The 21,942-nt window shown below is 36.0% G+C and overlaps 1 protein-coding gene across 1 annotated transcript; it reads left to right on the top strand.

Annotated features, from left to right (window-relative positions):
* The first annotated feature begins 1,345 nt into the window (after positions 1-1,345).
* On the top strand, positions 1,346-7,730 carry LOC128166971 (visual pigment-like receptor peropsin). Its single transcript, XM_052832453.1, has 3 exons — positions 1,346-2,842; positions 6,608-6,713; positions 6,923-7,730. Exons 1-3 carry the CDS (start codon positions 2,207-2,209, stop codon positions 7,369-7,371), a joined length of 1,191 nt encoding a protein of 396 aa, XP_052688413.1. The 5' UTR covers positions 1,346-2,206; the 3' UTR covers positions 7,372-7,730.
* Positions 7,731-21,942: the final 14,212 nt, after the last annotated feature.

The raw sequence follows: 21,942 nt of genomic DNA, 5'->3' as shown, positions 1-21,942 counted from the left end.
GATACAATAAGAAATCTGCGATTTGTTAAGTCGTACGTAAAAAAGTTATTAGAAAATTATTTCCCTTGTGCCGAACAGTATTTCAACCAATAAGAAAATGTAAATTTATGTATCAGGTCTTTTCTACCAATCACAAAAGAGAGGAAGTGCACAACCCGGAGACTGTAACTTATTTCAACTCTTTATAACGAAGCCGGTAATAATGAACTTTTAGAACTTTAGTTCAGTGTATCATTATACTATGCAGGCTATACACCAGGATACTGTTCTAAACCAATATTATTTAGAGGCCATATGTAAACAAAAAAGTCCCATTCAAACGCTTGAATTAAAATTCTACAAAAGCCCAGTCAAATATCATAAGTATCCTGCACATTATTATCAAAACAATTTATTCTCCATTCGCAATAAAAAAAAATTATGGCCTACTCCATTAGCAGAACGAGGTCACCCGCATGTAGGACTAAGAACTCCGAACACGGTGTTAAGAACATTCTTTATACTTTCGATACTTTGTGTGCACAACGGGAACAAAATTAACGTTTTCAATGCTTAAGCAGGCACGTAGCATCGTTTTTGAAAGTGGGGGGGCCAGACCCATCCAAAAAATCTTGACAAGCAAAAAAAAAAAAAAAAATAAAAAAGAAAAAAAAAGGACATTAAAGTTTCCAAAAATGTGCAAAATCCTAATCCGGGGGGGGGGGGGGGGGGGGGGGGGGTAGGGTAGACTATACTATACTTCCAATATAAAAATATTCCCTACCAAAATTTTTTTCCCTCCAAATCATGAAATTCCTAATCCGTGGGGGGGGAGGGGGGGGGGGGGTAGAGGTAACTTCAATTTGACTCCTCATTTCCTTATTTTCATATCAATTTCTTACTTACTTCCAAAAAAGTGGGGGGGCCAACTCATTATAATTCATTTTTTTATATGTAAATTTAAAAAAAAAGTGTTACTGCGAGAAAAAGTGGGGGGGGGGGGGGCAGGCCCCCCCTGGCCCCCCCTGATGCTACGTGCCTGTTAAGAACTACTCTTTAAAATTCCAACTGAATTTGAATGCTACGTGTAATTTGAAATTGATAAGCAGAGTGTCACCAAGGCCCATCGATGAGGACTGTGCCATCGTAACGCTGCTTATGGGCTTCCATGCGCGGATCTAGAGGGGGGGTCGGGGGGGTCCCGACCCCCCCTGGAAAATGAAAATTTATTAAATTTACATAGTAAAATTATCGCGAAAATATGCCTCGGACCCCCCCCCCCCTGGCAAACACAATTATCCTTCGGACCCCCCCCCCCCCCCCTGGAAAAATTTTCTGGATCCGCGCATGGGCTTCTATATATATATGTCAATAAATTGCAACTGGGGTTACAGAGAGGTTATAATACCGTTCATACTGTTTAGTGTTAAGTGAAATCCGCGTTTAGTGTGTTTTAACATTGACACTCACCTGGATAAACCGGAGAAAATGAGTATCCGTGGATGACCCGTATGTAGTTTCTCATTATTCTGTGAAGTTCAGTTGCCATCTTACGATGTCAAACTATTCTACGTTTATCATTATCTGTTTTAAGATGAACAGTCTTCAAGTTTTATCAGATTCTAGCGGTCAGTGATACTTACAGTAAGAGAGATGTGGCAGCAATTTATCGATAGAAGCTAACCAGTGTTCCACACAATAAGCAATTAGAACGGACATGTCTGAAGTCTCATTAGAGAATCATAAGCCACAAACCTCTTGGACCCATATCTTATGTGGTGCTAATTTCTCTGCTGTGTTGGAATAAAAAAAGATTCTCCATCAAGAGTGCGATAAGATTGCATGGTTCACCTACGCATCTGATGAATTCATGGTATATATAAGCGATATTCTCACGGATTGAGAGCATTTGTCTTAGTTTGATGCAACACATCGCTCTTCTAACCTTGCCAGGCAATCGGCATCAATCTTGTTAGAGTTTAGGTATATGTGTATCTAAATTAATGGATGGATTCACTAGGCCCACCCCTTAAACCTTCAGGAGAATGGGGAGATTGACAATTGCTTTTACCTGCACAATTAGATCTCGGTGTCTTAGTTAATTATCGCTTTCTGTTGATACAAGTTCTTAAGCTCCAGGGAGCCACTGGTAATTGCAGCTGAAGTATTTCAAATAAAAACCGCTGCTTTTTGTTTTAACGACACTACATCAGGAAACAACGGCACGATGGATTTACTAAATTTTACGATGAATGAGGTTGAAGTTCCGAAATACCCGATCCCGATTCCTCTGTATTATGTGATAGGGTCGGGTCTACTCATAGTAGTTACGCTAGGACCTTTCATGAACATCACAAGTCTATCTGTCTTTGCCCAAAACAAACATTTGCGATCGCCTACTAACATTTTTGTCATCTCTCTTTTATTGGGGGATGTTGGCATGAGCTGTGTCGCACTCATTTCGATGGTGGCCCACTTCAATCGCTACTACTTCTGGGGGGACAGGGTTTGCGTGTTCGAGGGGTTCTGGCTGTACTTGATGGGACTCACGAATCTGTACACCCACGCTGTGATTGCTGTGGACAGGTACATCGTCATTGCCAAGCCTCTCAGCGCCCATAGGGTCACCAAACGTGTGGCGGTGGTCGCGGTTCTGGTCGTGTGGATACAGGGACTGCTCTGGGCCTCCTTCCCACACTTTGGGTGGGGGAAATACACGTACGAGCCCGCCCGCACCTCTTGTGCCGTGGAATGGGACTCGAAGGAGATCGGGTCCGCCAGCTACAACGTTGCCATTACGATATGGAGCCTGTGTATTCCACTGGGTCTTATTGTATTCTCTTACTATCGAGTCTTCATGACGGTAAGTTACACTCCTGTATTATTACTTGCACATAAAACTTTTAATTGCCTCGTTTGTTAAAATAAATGAAGCCGTTTTGTTTTTCCGAGTTTTTCAATTACTGTACTTTTATTCAAAATGGAATCCGTATTTCGTTCTTTGTGCATTTACAATTGGTTTTGTTCTAGGATTCGGTGAATGTCATTCCAGTCATGATCATGCTTAAATTGGTGTTATTACATGTAAGGCTTTTGAAATCGGAAAATAAGAGACACTTACCGCTAAAAGTTCTGTCCGAATGTCATACATACATGTATAAGTCTTATTACAAGTCCAATTTAATTTTTCGTTGTCTGTATATTGATTAACTGTAGAATCGTGTTCACATATATGAGCTTATTTGAAGGATTGTTATTTTGGAGTAAAAAAAAATAGAATAATAAATGTATACTGAACTAAGGCAAGAGCGTGTATAAATGCGTGATTCCATGCCATACATTTGCGTTAAATCTATAAACGGTTGTTTTTATTATAGCATTTCTGAAATCTGTCTTAATCCATTTTTTTAAATAAACACAATAGGAATGAGAACGAAACTAAAATCCAAATATTTTTTTCAAAAATTTGTTTAACAAAAATGTTTTACCCTATTTTGAAAAAAAAATAAAAGACATTCGATACTAGTAAACATGATGTATGAAAACCCTGAACTGGAATATGTCTATTTGTTTATGTCGTCTTCGTATTTTGTTTTTGAACAAAGTATATATTTCGATTCTTCTTCAGCAGAAAACAAATGACTGACAAATCAAATAGCCAATACCAAATGCTCAGACCAACGGTCAAATGACACGTTGTTATGTACTGATTCCAAATAATTTTTAAACGCTATTTTTATACTTTCATGTTAAATACTAAAATCTGATTGGTTTAGACACAGTTGATAATCTGTTCTATTACCCTTAGCGTCAGCAACACACTTGGCAACGGTTAACACAACGAATTGTTACATGCGCGTAAATTATGCGTGTACGGTTCGCCGTAGAATTCAAGTCATTTCTATATAAAAGCATCTTCGCTAGCCAAGGGTTTTCGGTCCACTTTGCTCCCCGTGGACGGAAAACCCTTGGCTAGCGAAGATGATATAAAAGCAGTAAAATATTCTTTAAAATTAAAGAGATTCAGTTTAATAAAACAAATAGTGCCTGTTTAGGAGGGTAGCAGTTGAATTTGACACCCCCTCGTAAACCATTGTCAACCTGGTTAACAATGGTTTTCTCGGGGTGTCAATTTCAACTGTGACCCCCCCCCCCCCCCCCAAACAGACACTATTTATATAATGTCGAAGGCCTTATATCTTCACTCTCTTACGGAGGTCTGGAAGGCTCTATTTCATATTCATATTATCTGAACAAAAAAGTGGTTGGAAGAAATTTTCCATTTGTATATACATGAAGATTTTATATTGTATTCTGAAACAATTTATTTCAGCTTTAAGTGCATGTGTTTCCTTTCTGTTGGAAGCGTTAATTAGTGGGTTGATTTGATTAAAATCTTTCGTTGTTTCAATTAAAACCTTCGTTTATCCGCCGAATGGTATGACACGAGAGAATACCGCAGTAATTGAGTTTAATGATAATAGTCCGTGTCGTGTCATGTAGCGGCGCTATCAAATAGAGGCTCACGGAAATAGCTCGGCAATTCTCGTCAGAGATGATGCCAAAACTTCCTTCTATAGCAGGATCCGTGACAATCCTTTATTTGTATTAATGAGACCATAACAGAAAATTTAATTAACATTTGCGTGAAATGGACTTTCAGTGGAACAAATCAAAACATTCTGGCATTGATAAATAAACTTTACAGCGAGATTTAGTATAATGGTCAATTTCTTTGAGAAATGTTCAGTGATTTTGTGAATAACAAAATTTCAATTAGCACCTACCAATCCTGCTAATTTTTAGTCAAAATAGTTCTACTTAAATTGTTTATTCATTCTTACGACATCTAAAATTGATGGTATGTTATGTACATTAAACCAATATATATATACACCTACGTACATTTATAAATGTATATAATACAATCGTAGAGACACGACATGTACAGTAAAAAGTAAATGAATTTTAACTTTGACGATAAAAAAAAATTTTGGCATGAGACGGTTTAAAATGATGGGTATATATAAAAACGGTTTTTCGTATTATTTAGATATTTGATATTTTCTTTAAACTTTTATTTTGGTTGTTATAAAAAAAAAAGAGTTACGTTCAATGGTTATTATAAGTTCACTATTTATACAGCGCTGACCCTCTAGTCGATTCCTATATAACACCTATTTCAATAACGATTGTACAGTCTATTTCAAATTCATATTCAACTTCTTAATTTCGTCACAACTCTGTAGAACTATACACCATTGTTTGTTAATTGAACCATCACCCATTTGCGCGTTCATTGACGTTTTATTATCAGTAGAGAAGCCTTATATCCTCGGACATTTTCAAGCTCTTCATTCTATAGAAATTAATGTCGCAAGCCAAAATAATGACAAAATAAGAATCTGATTCGTGCTATTTTGCGTCATTTCATCAGAACCGGCGCAACATTTTATGCTTAATTCACGTTCACCTCCAGATAAACCGGTTACAAAGAGTGGTCACGTGGTTACAGAAAGTGGTCCCCGGCTCGAGGTTACAGAGAGTGGATTTCGTCGTTAGGATGTTACACCATATTGCGATTCCATTAGGTGACAGAGTCAATGGCCGGAATAAAGAGGATATTCGACTTTCGTATGCTAAAATATTTGGAAGTTTTGAATATAAATGGCAATGTGCTATATAACCTAAGCGGAAACGGAGCTGAAGTAAGCGCTATTGAGGAATGGCGTTTACATTTCAACCATTACCAGCATAAACAAGGGGAATGGTGTTGTACAACATGATCATTTAAGTCCACAAAGGTGAAATCACATATACTAATAGGGGACAACAAAGGGAGTGGGGGTAGTGACTAAGCCAGCGCTGTTTAACTGTGACAAACTGTGTTCCCATAAACACCGAGTAATTTTAAAATAGCAAGTCGTAGAGCCGATTATAACACTTAGTCGGTTGGGTTTTTTTGTAACAAACGTTCTCTTAAGTACAATTCAAAAATAAAGGAAGCATTAATATTAGTAAAAGAACAGGGATTGTTAAAAAGAACAGGAGGAAAGCGAGTTTGATATAAAAGATAGCATAACACTAGATGGTCGTTTATTTCTGCTCATTGAACAAAAGACACGGTGTGTTCTGTATATGGTGTAGATTGGCTCGGGTCTTCTTGGGTTACAATTGTAAAGAGTTCTGGTCAATGAGGGTTGGTGAAGATGACCTCACCCAGACACAATCAGTCATATCTTAATGTCGCCATTACGTACCCGGTTTCTCAATACCCCAATATTGGACAAGAATACCCCAATCACCTCAGAATGATTGCAAGGATTGTCAGTTGTATTAGCGCAGTCATACTAAAGTATACATATATATAGTTGACAATCTCAGTCATATTAAAGTATATCTATGACAATCTCAGTTGTTACTTATGTCTTGTCAATTATATGGTTTGACGAGGATTTGTAGAATTTTTAAAAAGTGGGGAATAGTGCCGCTGATAGAAGAAATAAAGAATATCTTGTATTATTATTTTTTTGTATTATTTACATCATTAAAATACCGGTAATATATCATTAGATAGTATACACTATATTATTAACATGTTGACCATGTTTACGATTAAATTTTCTAGATCCGCCATGTTGCTAGAAGTGGCATTTGGGACACAAGTAGCAGAATTGCTAGAAAAAACCTCAAGATGGAGAAGAAAATGTTTAAAACAATAGCTTACATGCTAGGTAAATTTGATGATCATGCTCCGTTTTAGCGAAAATTTGAATTCGCTCCATAAGTCAGGATTCTTATTTTTCTATTTTGACGATGAGGATTCTAATGATGACAGCAATGATGATGATGACCAATGACAATTTTAATGATGATAATTATAATGATGATGAGGATTTAAACGATTACGATGATGATGATAATGATGATGATGTATTTTTAGCTTCCTATCTGTGGTCCTGGACACCATACACAGTCGTCAGCGTGTGGGCCATTATTGGGGAATCCCGGGATATCCCAGTATATATCATCACCATCCCCGCCGTAGTAGCCAAGTCTTCGTGTATTTGGGATCCTCTCATCTACCTCTGGACCAATCGGCAGTTCAGAATCGCGTTTTATAAGACCATGCCCTGTAAGTCTCTTGGCGAGAAACTTCTCCAGCGGGACGAGCTGAAACACAAGGAGACGGAATCCTCGCAACCACAGGAGCCACAGGAACTACGTCATAAATCGAACAGACTCACGCCATTACGTCAGACTACTACCAAGCAAGGGCCAGCAGTCTCAGTTTCAGAATATGGACAAAAAACGGAGACGATGGGGGTCAGTCAGATCAATGTCCCCCATGTCGTAGTGCAGGGACCATCAAAAATCGGAAACGTTTGTTAGTGATGTGCACATGCGTACTGGGAGGATGAAATATACAATGTATGTGATAAATTGGGTCGTATCGATCGTACTAATTAATATTTAGTACGTGGACTGTTCTTTAAAATATTATTTATCACAACAAGTACTTATATTAGGTGATTCAATTTTAACATTATAATGCATGTTATATACGTGTATTTTAGGTAGTTAAAAATCGAATGAAACGGTTTTTGTAAATTGTAAATAAGTTCTGTGGAAATAATCAGTTGTAGAAATGCGTGTAGAAATAAAACGGTATCAAATAAATAAACTTTGTGTAAATAACCAACTGACAGGCTGTGGCATTTGAAGGATAGCTACAACCAACGAAAACAGGAACTTGGGGTCCTTACACTATGTTTTCGGAACTGAATCAAGAAATTTTCCCAATTCCAGTTATATATAGCTTGATGCAAATGCTTCAAACTACAGGCACGTAGCATCGGGGGGGGGGGGGGGGGGGGGGGCAGGGGGTGCCTGCCCCCCCCCCCCCTTTTTCTCGCAGCAACAAATTTTTTAAAATTTACATATAAAAAATTGAATTACCATGGAGTTGGCCCCCCCCACACTTTTTTGGGAGTATGCAAAAAATTGATAGGTAAATAAGGAAATGAGTAGTGAAATTGAAGTTATATAGTACGCCAGCCCCCCCCCGCCCCCCCCTCCCCCCGGATTAGGATTTTGAAGATTTTGGAAAAGTTGAAATTTCCCTTTTTTTTTTTTTTTTTGCTTGTCAAGATTTTTTGGATGAGTCTGCCCCCCCCCCCCCCCCCCCACTTTCAAAAACGATGCTACGTGCCTGAACTAACTTGTATTCACAAGCGAGAAAAATACGCGATGTTCAATAACAATTTGTCGTCGCGAATGTATATTTTGCAGCAATTATCAGATATAGTCCTGGATTGTCCTCTGCAACTGAATGAGATTTTTGTCCATCGCAAAAATACAGCGCAAACCAGTGTACCTTTAGTGGATCGCGATGTAAAGTCGTCGTCAATGAGAGTTGGTTGCCATTATTTTTTTTAATAAAAAACTTTAAAACGTTATAGCTGCAGAAATGTAGATCTTTGGGAAATTCGGGTTGGCGGATCCCGGAGCCACAGTTTCAATGCTTATTTATTGCGCAAAAAAAGTTGCGCATGGTTTTGGACTTAATAAATTGTTTAGGAATATATTCTGTGAAAATCATATTACTAAATAATTTAAATTCCTGAAACATTTTATTTGAAATGTCATTACTCTACTCTCCTTTGTATAAAGTTTAAACATCCTCACCAGTCCCGACAATAAAAGCGGTGTGGTTTGTCTACATGTAAAAGTGGCTACTCTTCAGTCTCTTGGACCCGACGTGAATTTTACCCACTTTAATGAGGTTAAAGAAAATGTTTGAGGCAAGTATAGAGTAGTGAATCAGTAGACAGTAAGATCTCTAAGAATTTCTTTCATATGAAAATATTTACAGAATATATTCCTGTATTAGTTTAATTAATAAGTCCGAAACCATGCGAAACATTTTGTGCGCCTTAAATATACAGTTTTTTATATGGATGGAACTGTCGACTCCACGGTTCGTCAACCCGAATTTCCCGTGGAGCTACAGTACTGCAGCTACTAAAATTTGAAGAATTATTTCATTAAGAGATGCATTTTTAAATAATTAGTCATTTTTATCTTCGATGGATTAACATTTAAATAAAAATGTATCTGAAAGGTAAAGTTAGAAGCAAAGTGAAAAAGAAGTAATTGTGCCTAATGACGTCATAATCTGAAATAAATCTACTGCTTCACACGCTCCCGCTCTCGAGAGTAGAGTTGATCATAATCAGATTGTACAACGACATCAAACTTCTGTTAGTCTATTCAAAATCTTATATTTTAACTTCATCAAAAGGTCATTACATATTATATAAATAGTGCCTGTTTGGGAGGGTAACAGTTGAAATGGACACCCCGAGAAAACCATTGTCAACCGACGCGAAGCGGAGGTTGACAATGGTTTTCGAGGGGTGTCCATTTCAACTGTTATCCTCCCAAACAGGCACTATTTATTTTGTTATACTGAATGTCTTTTTTAAAATTTTTAAGAAAATTTTACTGCTTTTATATAGGAATAACGTGAATTCTACAGCGAACCGTACGCGCATAATTTTCGCGCATGTAACATTTTTTAATGTTACCCGTTGCCAAGTGCGTTGCTAACGCTGAGGGTAATAGTAAATATTATTAACTGCGTCTTAACCAATCAGATTTCAGTATTTAACATGAAAGTATAACAATACAACTTAGCAACTGTATATCAGAATGTGTCCTTGGTCTTTGTAATACATGTTATATGCTGGGAAGATTGTAGCGGAAGTATGCTTGACTAGAGAAGAGGAGAATGTAGGTTGACTCGAACAGATATATATCACCATACATACTCTGTGGGAGAAGAACTAAGGACAACATCAAAATATCTGGTCTGTGCAGGGGATCACGTTCATCAAAAAAAGTTGCATCAGGTAGAAGGTAGCAATGATATAAAAACACATCAAGAATGGTTATTTGTTTGATGAAAATTTTGGAGAAAGTTTCACCCCGGGCCCATTAGGAATTAAGAAAGTGGTCCATGAAGACTTCTTGCAGCCCTGATGTTGACCCGGGGAGGGGGTCAATAAATCATCAAGTTTATAGATAAAACCAAGCAATGTTTAAGAAACTAAAACAGATATTGTAACATAAAATTAGTACAAAGAGAAAAAAAACTAGAAGTGTGAAAAAAGATCCAATTGTAAATCATCCATAAATACTCTACGGACATAGCGCCGCCCCCCCCCCCCCCCCCCCCCCACACACACACACACAAACACTTTTTTTTGCAAATTGACATAACCATATAACGACCCCCCCCCAAAACATCTTTTTTTGTTTTGCTTGTCAAAAATTTCTGATAAAATCAAGCCCCCCACTTTGCTTACGACGCCACTGGTAGTAAAGTGACGTTTTCACGCCTTAAGCCCCTTTCACAATTGGCGCACGAGCAGAAGCGACTGAATATTCGTGCGACCGATAAAATTAAATGTGAATCGTATACTGTTGCCGAAATAATCGCATTTGAAAAAAGTATTCGTACGAAATTCGCACGATCTATAAGCGAGCGTTTTGCGATGTAAACGCATTAAATCTTGCGATATATCTTGCGTCTATATACGACTGTTGTACAATGAAAGCGACTGTTGAAAGATAATGCGATAGGATCGCGCGAGAGACCAGGTGATCGGACGATTGAAGTGCGCCAATGCGATTGGGCTTGCGATCATGCGTTCCATGATACGAATGCTCGTGCGAGTCAGAGGGGGTATACATGTATATACCGCCCATTTCCGACGCTTAAGTAGACACAGTTGAAAGCGAGAGAACATGCCGCCCAGTAAGAAACAGAAATGCAGCAGCATATATTATTATACCTCAATATGTATATTCTATTATATTTAATTGGTCTAGAAAGTCAGGTGACAGGGCGATTTCATAGGAATGAAAATGCCGATATGAGCATATGATGAAGACAAGTATGATTTTTCTTGGAGAAATAAATCTTCATATATCCCTCACCATCATGCAGTAAATGTATATTGTTGAACTGTGATCTGAAACAGAGATGCTAATACATGGTATATAAACTAGTGGCAAAGCATGGCATATTGCTGATTAGTCGTGCAATGATAGTAAAACGTTGCAAGATAACATGAGACATGTTGAGCAACAGTCTCATGGTCGCACAATACGCGCATAAACAACTGCAATTCTTCTTGCGACCTTTAAAAATCGTGCATCACTCTTGCGAGTACACAAAACGTTGTAAAACGTTCGTACTAATGTTCGTGCATTGCACTGCGATAATTTGGATCGCGTTCGGTCGCGTCTGAATAGTGTGCATGTCCACTATTTAGAGGAGACTTGATGCGACCAGTAAATCGTATGCAACGAATGCGAGAGCTGGTACAACGTAAGCGAGGGCTCGTGCAACGTATGCAAGAGCTCGTGCGAAGCTCAAAAGGGGCTTTACATAGCAAAGCATGGGAACAATGGTTAATAATAGACTTTGAACAAAAAGAAAAATCATCAAATTAAATAGGACATTTACCGTCGCAGATTTCAAATGCAAACATTAAAATAATCCAGTCGAATTTTCGCACCCTTGCAGTGCGAAGATATTATTAGTTCTGGGTTTTTACAATGCTCTACTTTTGTATAACTAGAATCTATAGTATTTTAGGTCACCTGAGTCACTCTGATGGCCTGTTGCAATTGGTCGTGTATTGTGCGACGTACGTCAATCGTTAACAATAGAGAGGTTTAGCAAACCAAAGTTTACGCGTACGTGCACGTGTAGAAAGGAAAATATATATGTGCATTACGACATCAGTTTGTGTAATGACGAATTTCTACACGTATGTACCCGAATGAGCATACGTGTAAATTGCAAAATACCCGTAAGAAAACTTGTTATTTTAACAAATATGTTTATTTTTCTTAAGCCTGAATATTTAATGCGAATACTGATATTACCAAACATGAATTATCATTAAAATTTCATATGTTATTGGAGTTTTAATACACGTATCTCTTCCTCCAAAACATGCAATGACTCTAACTTGTAACCTACACGTACAAATATGCGTACCCGTTCGACTGCTAAACCTCTCTAACTTCTTGAATTATATCGTTTTTTTGGTATGAAGCTTCTCTAAAAAAAAAAAAAAGAAGAATCTTGATTGTGAAACTTATGGCCCTTTAACCCTTGGGGCCTCGTGGACGGGGCTAAATATACAAAATAGGCTAAATTTTGACAAAAAAGAAAGTTCTCTCTCTCTCTCTCTCTCTCTCTCTCTCTCTCTCTCTCTCTCTCTCTCTCTCTCTCTCTCTCTCCTCTCTCTCTATATATATATATATGATACTAAATGCATGGTCATAATGACCACTGGGCACTCTACCAAACTTGTGAAATTCATGGCACCTTGTTCAAGATTCAGTATTATTTACAGTTTCGCACTGCAAGTGTGCGAAAATTCGACTGGATTATTTTAATCTTTATACTTTAACACACGATTTCAATCGTTTTACCCCCACAATTATTTTAAAGCTTGGTAATTAAAAGACATACCCATCCGCTGAGCATCGTTTTAAAAAGGGGACAATCCTATCCAAAGATTTTAACAACCCTCTCCCCTCCCTTCAAATTAATTAAAAAAGAAAAAAAACCTTGAACTTCACCATCGTCAAAACTCTAAGTCATGGGAGAGCGGTTGCCTCATATCCTCAAATTACACATTTTATAAAGATCTATTACTATGAGCGTACCATCTTAATTGTAATTTTTTCATACTGTATGGGAAAAGTGAATGGTAAGATATTTAACACCCCGAGACAATCATTGTCAACCGACGCGAAAAAATAAATGGGAATCAGCCCCTCCCCAAGACACACACTTAGGTCCCCCCCTGTTGTTTCACGTGTGAATTTAATCATAACGCATTTGTTTCTGGACCCTATCCTAACACTGGACACTTAAGCATTGAATCGTTATTTTTTGAAAGATAAGGTTTCAGAACTGCAACGGTGTGTGCATAAAATTGAATAACGCACCCTAACTATATAGCCATAGAGTGAAAATGTATTTAATCATATAAATTCTTCTTTACTTGTATATATAATTGAGAAAAACTAAATGCATGATTTGATTTTGATGTCCATGGAGTCCCCTATCTAATTGCGAAATCAATGGCCCCTGGGTCAGGGGTCAAATATGGTGACCTAGTGAAAATGTATTAATTACATGTATGTACTATTACATGTAATAGTATATTCTTCTGCACTATCACAGTCGTGAGAGATAAACTAATTGCATTGTTGTTATTTTGTTCATAAATTGTGAAATTCACTGTCAATGGGACAGAATTCAAGAATTTTTTATTAATGAAAGGAGGGTGACAAATATGGCGGCATAGTTTCTACTTTAGTTTTCTGTGCATTATATGATTATTGAAATAATGTGTATGCATGTAGCGTGAATTATAACTGAAACTGAATTTTATAAAAGATTGGCCATTAAAGGTCTGCAGGTCTTTTTTACCAAAAGTTTACAAATTTTGCTGGGGTGTAGATAATGTGAGATTCCTCAGACTCTTGGGCCCCTCCCCTTAATTTACATGAAGCATGGGTGTCGGAGCCTGTGGAGCTAGGTGAGGGGGGGGGGGCTTAGCCCCCTCCCCCCCCCCCCCCATTTTTTTGGCAAAGTTAGACATACATGTAACTATCATCCACGTAGTATCAGGGAGTCAGGCCCCCACTTTTTCTCGCAACAAACATCATTTTTCTTAAATTTACATATAAAAAATTGAAGTATCAGGAAACCGGTCCCCTTCTCACGTTCTTGGGGGAGTATGAAAAAACTGAACTGAAAATAAGGAAATTAAGTGACATTGAAGTTATGTGTATACTACGCTACCCTCCCCCAAATGTATAAATAAATTGAGAAAATATTGAATTTAAAAAAAAATAATAATTAAAAGTATGGAATCAAACGATAAGATGTAACATTCAAAAGACTTATTGATCGTTAAAGGGGCATGGTCACGATTTTGGTCAAATTCTATTTTTATTATTTACAATGCTTTAGAAATGCATCTCTGGTGATCAATTAAAATTTGAGAGTCATTCGAAGCGTTATAAGCAAGATACAGAGCTCACAATTCTTTGTCATGTAAACAAGATTCGTGCCCTGTTTTTGTTTACATAGGTTCATTATACCAGTAAAAAAAATCTTTTTTAGCTTATTTGTCTATTTTTGTATTTATTTTAAGCATAGATAAACAGTTCGTAACGTTAAACACATTCGTTTTAGGTTTAAAAATGAAATTTTTACTTCAATGTTCAAAATGTAAACAAACGCTTTGTTTACATAGCGAAGAATTTCAAGCTCTGAAACTCAACAAATGACACTCAAATTTCGGTTGCCTATTCAAAATGCCTTTCTAAAGCATTGTAAATATTAAAATCGGAAAAATAATTTTTGACCAAAATCGTGACCATGCCCCTTTAAACAACAAAATGCGCACTTGTATATTTCAATGCATGAAAAGTACACAGTAGCTAGATTGTTGACCAGTCTATCCTAATATAGAAAAATTGAATTGTTGGCGGCTGGTTGGGATTTACTTGGATTTTATTTTTGGGAAAATCACTGCCTTTCTTTCTGTTGAATTGTTGATCCATTGCAAAAATGTGCAAATGTTTTGCAAATGTGACATATCAGTTGTTTGTAAGTACACGTACTTGTATCTAAGGTATTTCTTTTTTCAAACAAATAATATTTCAGGGACGTATAACAAGTTGTAATAGGTCACTAAAATAGGTCAGCAAAGACAATCTAATAATAGAATCTATCTTCGATATTATTTTATTTGTTAAAAAATATGTTTTAAAACTGTACTGAAGATAGCAGATATTTATTCTATCTAAATAGTTATTAACAGGAACTTTTATTTTAAAATGCCGCTTTTATTTAATAATATTTGTAGGTTTCGATAAATTGCAGAATTCACCGAGCCAAATAAAAGTATTATACACCATTGAAGTGTTATTTACACTCCCTTTATAATGATTTCTCCTTTGCTTTTGCAAAATTGCTTTCCATTTATTTTTAATGGTAGAGGTAACAAAGAGCTTGGTAGAAAACATTTAATTAAACGGATAAAAATTATCAAACTCCGATTAAAAAAACCAAACAAACAGCTGCTGAATTCTTTTTCAATAAAGATGCTTGAATGCTTATTTTTTTTCGTTTAATTTTTTATTCCACTTCGAAGCAAGTCCACGACAAGTGAAGGTGTCAGACACATGATCTTTATATTCAAAAGACAAAAATAACAGTGAGATTGACGCACTGAGAAAATAATTGAAATTTGAAGTTATTCTATGTCTGTATTAATTAAGGAAATATACACTCAAACGCAATGAAGGGTTAGAAAAAGCGACCATCCATTAATCTATCTCTCTGAGCGCTGCTTTAAAACACAATTTTTTCTTCTTCTTTGAAAATAATTTTGCTGACTGGAATACAATAACTGGTGTGGTATTCGGCGTCAATTATCAGAAAAAAACTTACATTTGATTAATATTGCAAGACAAAAATGCGAGTAAGGGCGCAACACATTTGAAATCTTAACTGATTCAAAAACCATTGTAACGCAGGGGGAATAGACAGGATGTGAATCCAAAGGGTGATATAACGAATCCATCAGGTGTCATACAGCGGGTTATGAAGTACATGTATGTTATTAATAAATTGCTTAATCAGGTTTATTACTGTTATATATTATAATCGAGAATCGTTAGTGAGTTCATTTTTGTGTTGAAAATTAGGCTCCTCCTCTTTCAATTGTGATACAATGGGGGCCATTAACGCATTTAAGCGTCCATTTTCTTCAAGATATCTGTTCTACGCCGACAATACAAAATCTCTCTCTCTCTCTCTCTCTCTCTCTCTCATCACAATGATATTTATAAAGAGATCGAGTCTAATGCAAACGATTTGATGTTACGATATATGTGTGGACTTTTTTCATAAATTGGTTTTCGATAATAACATTTTTAAAACAATCCTCACTATTTTCATTATTTTCTATTTATCAACCTAAATGGACATGGTCTTATAGAACAAACTCGAAAACCCTTTAACCAGAGACATAAATAACACTGTTTATTTATGTCTCTCCTTTAACCAAATTTTGGAGAAATGATGAAAATACGACAAGTTTTATATGAAAGTGGCGAACGGTAAAGGTCTTTTTTTTATTATCAGAAGCCTGCTCAGCTTAGAAGAAAACAAGTCTGATTAGGGATATATGAACTTTGTTATTTGTTATTAAGGTCTTCCGTTTCCAACGGAAGACCTTACTATTATTCTGAAAAAATTTCAAATTTCTTATTATTTTTTTTTTCTTCTAGACGCCAACTTTGATCCTTAATATCTCGCTCGTTTGTTCACCGATTGTTTTGAAATTTTCAGGACTGATAACATGCCGCGTGATGTTGTCGTTGCATATTTTAGTTGAGGAAAATCCCCATTCGGTTTTGAGTTATTCCCCTTTTAGTAAAATTTAACGACTTCTTTTGTCCAGGGGGGTTTAGCTATAACGATGGCTGGCAGAGTCTCAAAGATGGGCTGGTTTGGAAGCTAATACATTGAATTTGTGCGAGATATATTTTATTTATTATTTAAATGCAAATAAAAGGGGTGGTATAGATGTTGAAACAAAGGCAAGAAAAAAATTCCAAAAAATTCGCGTATTTTCCGTGTTAGTTTCCTACCTGATAAAAATTTGTTATAACATGTATTTTAAAATATCTTGGTCTTACCAAGACCTTTCATTCGGTATACAGAAAAAGGGGCTGGCCCCTATAATTAAGGAGTTAGATGCGTCAAAAGTTTCTTGTCAATAACTTGTAAAGGAATAAAAATTTCTAATGCATTATTGAAGCAAAGTTGTAAAGAAATTAATTTTGAATCTTTCCGTGGTATTCAATTTAATGTTTTCGTAATTTATAGCCAGTATTTGCAGAAACAATTGTTGTCAGTTCGGTCCATTTTTGTGGGGGTGCGCACGTTTAGGAGGTTATGAAAGGGCTTTTTGTAATGCACTAACTGATACATGCAGCGCGCAAAAATAATTCTACATAAAATTCCCAAATGTTTTTATTCATATGTACATATTCATTTCATAAAGATGAACGTCTTTGACCTTATTTTTGTTGTTTGTTTCATAACTGTGCCCCTTTCTATATTTAGATGCATTACGAGACTCAGGTAACCGATCGATAGAAGAGTCGCTAGCTGTATTCAGGCCGTCGCCTTGACGACAGTGCATATGCTTGTAGAGCTGGACGTACACGTTTAACGCCCCACTGTGTTACTGTAACAGAGACATTTTGAATTGTTTCAGTACTGGGAGATGTGTTAATTAAATGGTTCGAATGCATGGTAATTAAACTCAACTTTTCTACAGTACGTATACACGGCCGTCATATAAAGCACAATGTGTATTACTGACATGACAAATGTACGCTGGCAATTTAAACGAACGCGGGATTGCTCCCGATAGAACATTTCTTTTAAAGCAAAACAAAATACTGATTTCCGATGGATATAATATTATCATCGTGGAGATGATTTTAAAAAGTGAACTTAATATTCGTATACGATAATATTTGAATCCAAAGCCGCTATTTTTAAGTAACGGTTATTAGGGATACATGTATTAATTATGACTTGCCCTGCGTTTCACGTTTCTTACTTGCAATGCATCTACAAACGAAAATACCAAACAACCTTCGGCAGCAATTTATAAATAATTTATTACATACTAGTACACAATATTAAAGAGATAATTAAATAAATTGTGCTTTATTGTACTCGCTATCTTCCGTGGAAATAATGGCATGGAAAAAATGTTGTTCAATGTTCATCAAAAACGATGTAGCCTTAGCAATCGAAAATAATTAACAAACTGTATATTGATAGATTGACACATTAACAAACATTCAGACACGCAATGTATTTTTTGCAAATTCTATAAAATGTAGACTCAATAAGTTAATTTTTCCGTTTGGGGTATTTTGAATCACATGTGTACGCCATGTGTACATGTACATATAGATTAATAGCCATATAGATAAACACTTTCAGTGTTGAATTTTTAAAAGATATTTTGTACATGCAAAGCAATCCAATGCAAGGGCTATTAAATTCGAACAATGTACATACGATAGGGTGGTTCTGCTTGTTCTACAAACAGCGAATGAAATGCGAAGTATTAGGGTGTTATTTTTTAAACAAATAAGTATTGCTCTCTTAAAACCTTGCATTACTAAACAAAGTATTTCATCGGAAGCATTATTAGTTACCTTAGCTGCATATATGTAGCTCTCCTTCTGGAAAAATTGAGTACCATCCGAAATTTTTCATAGCAATAGCTTTCCAAAAAGCTTGCCTGACTACCCAAATTTATTCAATGGAAGCATGCATGTATCAATTAGACTATCTTATAAGAAATGAAATTTAATTTTCGCTGCGGATCATAAATTATTAAACTGAACGTGCAGAGTTTAGAAGCAATTTCAATCTTTTTCTTCGATCGAGTGCATGTACCTGTATATCACTGGAAATTAAATCATTTCATTATTTTAAATCATTATAGGAATGTACATGTATCGAATAATCTCAAACAGCCAAATTGAAAATTGAATTTGTTATATATTAGATGCAAAATCAAAGACATTTTGTTATTTCTAACCATATAGGAAAGGATATTCAAACACGTACATGTAGCATCGTTATTTGAAAGTGTGGGGGGGGGGGGGGGGGTAGGTGGGCAGCTTCATCAAAAAAAAATCTTGACAAGGAATTTAAAAAATGGGGAATTTTGAAAATCCTAATCCGTAGGTGGGAGGGGGTATTTACATTTTAACTTCAATTTAATTCAATTAGAATTACTTTATTTTTTGGTTCCATTTATTACATGCTCCGACAAAAGTGAAAGATCCATGATATCTCTATTTATTATATGACCAGTTAAGAAAATAGAGTGGGTAAGACCATCTACACATCATGTGCTCTGGCCTAACTTGGACTCGCCCACTAATCGGCGAGCCAAAATTATGAATGAGACGTATTATGGCGCGAAGTCTTTCTTTACCATTCACGCAACAGCTGAGATCTCAGATAGATCCATCGGCATAGATCCACTGGGAGGGTGTCAACTAATAACTACATATATTATACTTTGGATTGAATGTTTTAGAAGAAATCTATCGAATTAACATACACACTTAATTGACTAGCAATTGTTAGATGTACATTTACATTTGTACACGCGAGTGAAACCCTTTTCCAGATGAATGAAATCGCCCAATTGATCGAAAATCGGGTCACACGTATCCCACTTCGGCGAATTACTTGTACGTAGCCCCTCCAGTAAATATTCCAATTATATGAATTTATATTTGTTTTAATTAATCCAAACTGATGATTCTTTGTTAATGATGATAATCCAACACCAACTATTACTTACATTGTACTACTTAGACAATGTGTATCATCTTGCGATGACACCTCCCTCTTTTTTTTTTTGACCTTTCAAATATGGCAATCTATTTTTAAATCAGGATTACACACGTGCAATGTGAAATGCCCTTTTAATTGAACACTCTTGCTCATTGTGCTTATTACATCCCATATAACGTTTTCATCAATTATGAATATAAATGTTGACACATTAAAGATGCATCCTCAGGCAATTATTAATTCAAGCTTGTGGGTCCCCCCCCCCCCCCACTTTTTCTCACAGCAACTAATTTTTTTAAAATTTGCTTATAAAAAATTGAATTATCAAGGATGTAAAAAATTTATATAAAAATAAGGAAATTAGGATTGAAATTGGGAGTTTTTTTTTTTTTTTTTTTGCTTGTCAAGATTTTTTTGATGAGTCTGCCCCCCCCCCCCCCCCCCCCCACTTTCAAAAAGGATGCTACGTGCCTGCATAAAGATAACAACATTCAAGGGCCTTCCGTCATTTTCAAGCCATGATAAACATGATAAAAAGGACTCAAAGTAAACTGCATTCATGGCATATGTTCACATTGTATGATGTGTCTCAAAATTCCTATTTTGGACTCGTCCACTATAACTACGAAAAAATTAATGAATGAGACATCCTGATTCTGGCGCGGAGTCTTGTAAATGAAATTTCCATTGATCTGAATGGATTTTTCCGTGAGGGTCGGGGTACTAGGTATAAAAACAAATTTAATCGTTCAAATTTTGAATTGTTAACAACGATATATCAGATCGAATGTTTTAGAGCGATTTATAAATCCAAAATACAGTCATTTTTAATCTGTTGACGCGTGAGCATATGTATTAAGTAGGCGGGCATCCCTACACCCTATTAATTGAAGACAAATGAAATCGCGTCCAGCAGAACTCCCTGGCATTTTAGTGTTTGTTATTATAAATTTATGATTTTGTTTGTTAATAACAATTCAACATCAATTATTAATTAACAATGTACACTCTAGTACGCTTATACACAGTTTTGTTGCGATGACCCCCCCCCCCCCTCCCCGGACATTATACCTATTTTTAAATCAGGATTACACACGTGCTTGCATGTGCAGAAGACAATCTGGAACTTAACTAATAACTATATCATCTCTTTGGAGATTTATTTCTCCGTAAGCAAATACGTGTAGTAACTGATACATGCAATTGTGAAAACCATAGAGGAATGCATAATCTGCGCATAATAACTAACTGCTTGATGTAATATTTCTTTTTTCCAACATGTTTTAAGTCAATGATAATATGAAAATATATGCTTGACTTCATATCGGAAATTACTCATTTTCTTTATTCCCCTTTTCAATAAACAAAACAAACCAACAGACCAAATTGATCCAGATAAATAAATTATCAAAAATAAACCTAAAAAACAAACTACACTTTCATCCTTCACCCACAATATTGCCTTTTCGATATTTGTCATCGTGGTAGATCCGTGTAACAATCTATTAAGTAGGTGCTTGCACGACATAGAACCGGCCCTTGCTGATCAACGTTTTCATTAACACATATAAAGGAAAAAAAAATATTTAGATTTTTTCTTGGATTTATTTTGATGTAAATAAAAAAGAGAAGAAATTAGTTCTATAATATATATGCGATGTAAATCTTTTTTCCACGCAATATTTCGTATTAAACAACGAAGAGTAGTATCTTGAAACTTCATTCAAAATTTGATTAGACCTTTAAATTGTAAAATGCTAACATTGAAAATTGTGCCCGATTTCTTTTTTTTAAGATAAAACTTTATTTTAAAAAACTGATTCTTTGAGACAAAATAAATAAACATAATCAGTTTGATATTCTCTAAGTGCAGTTCTGTAGCTCTTAGTCTGAAAAAGAATCGGATGGACGACCTAGGACCCAGATCGTCCATCCAAATTTCTTGAATATTGCCGTTTCTTTCGTACGCGGACGCATGTTGGCCGAATACTCACCAAGACTAAATGGTTCGTATTTTAAGTTATAACTGCGTTTAAAGGTAATATTGGAATTCCGATAATTTTGAAAATGATTAATTAAATAAAAATGGTTAAAATTACCGTCAAATTACCGGCATCGGCCTTCCCCATGCGCGAATCAAGAAGAGTAGGGTGAAGGTTCCAGACCCCACCCCAACCCCCGCAAAATTTCTTTCCATTACATGTACAATATAAAATTACAAAAATATGCCTCGGACATCCCCAGGCAAACTCAAATAGCCGTCAGACACTCAACCCCCACCCCAGGAAAATTTTTCTTATCTGCGCATGCCCCCTCCCCTCCCCTCAAAAAACAAAATTATTCTTCAGAACCCCCTGTAAAATTTCCAGGATCTCCGCATACATTCTAAAAGATTCATTGGCCCTTGCTTTCGATAAAAAATGCGAGTAAAATGTTTAGTCTTTTTA

The sequence above is a fragment of the Crassostrea angulata genome, chromosome 10 (genome assembly GCF_025612915.1).
Source record: "Crassostrea angulata isolate pt1a10 chromosome 10, ASM2561291v2, whole genome shotgun sequence".
In the NCBI taxonomy this organism is placed as follows: Eukaryota; Metazoa; Mollusca; class Bivalvia; order Ostreida; family Ostreidae; genus Magallana; species Magallana angulata.
Note: the sequence above shows the minus strand (reverse complement) of the source record. Positions and strands in the feature narration are given on the sequence as shown.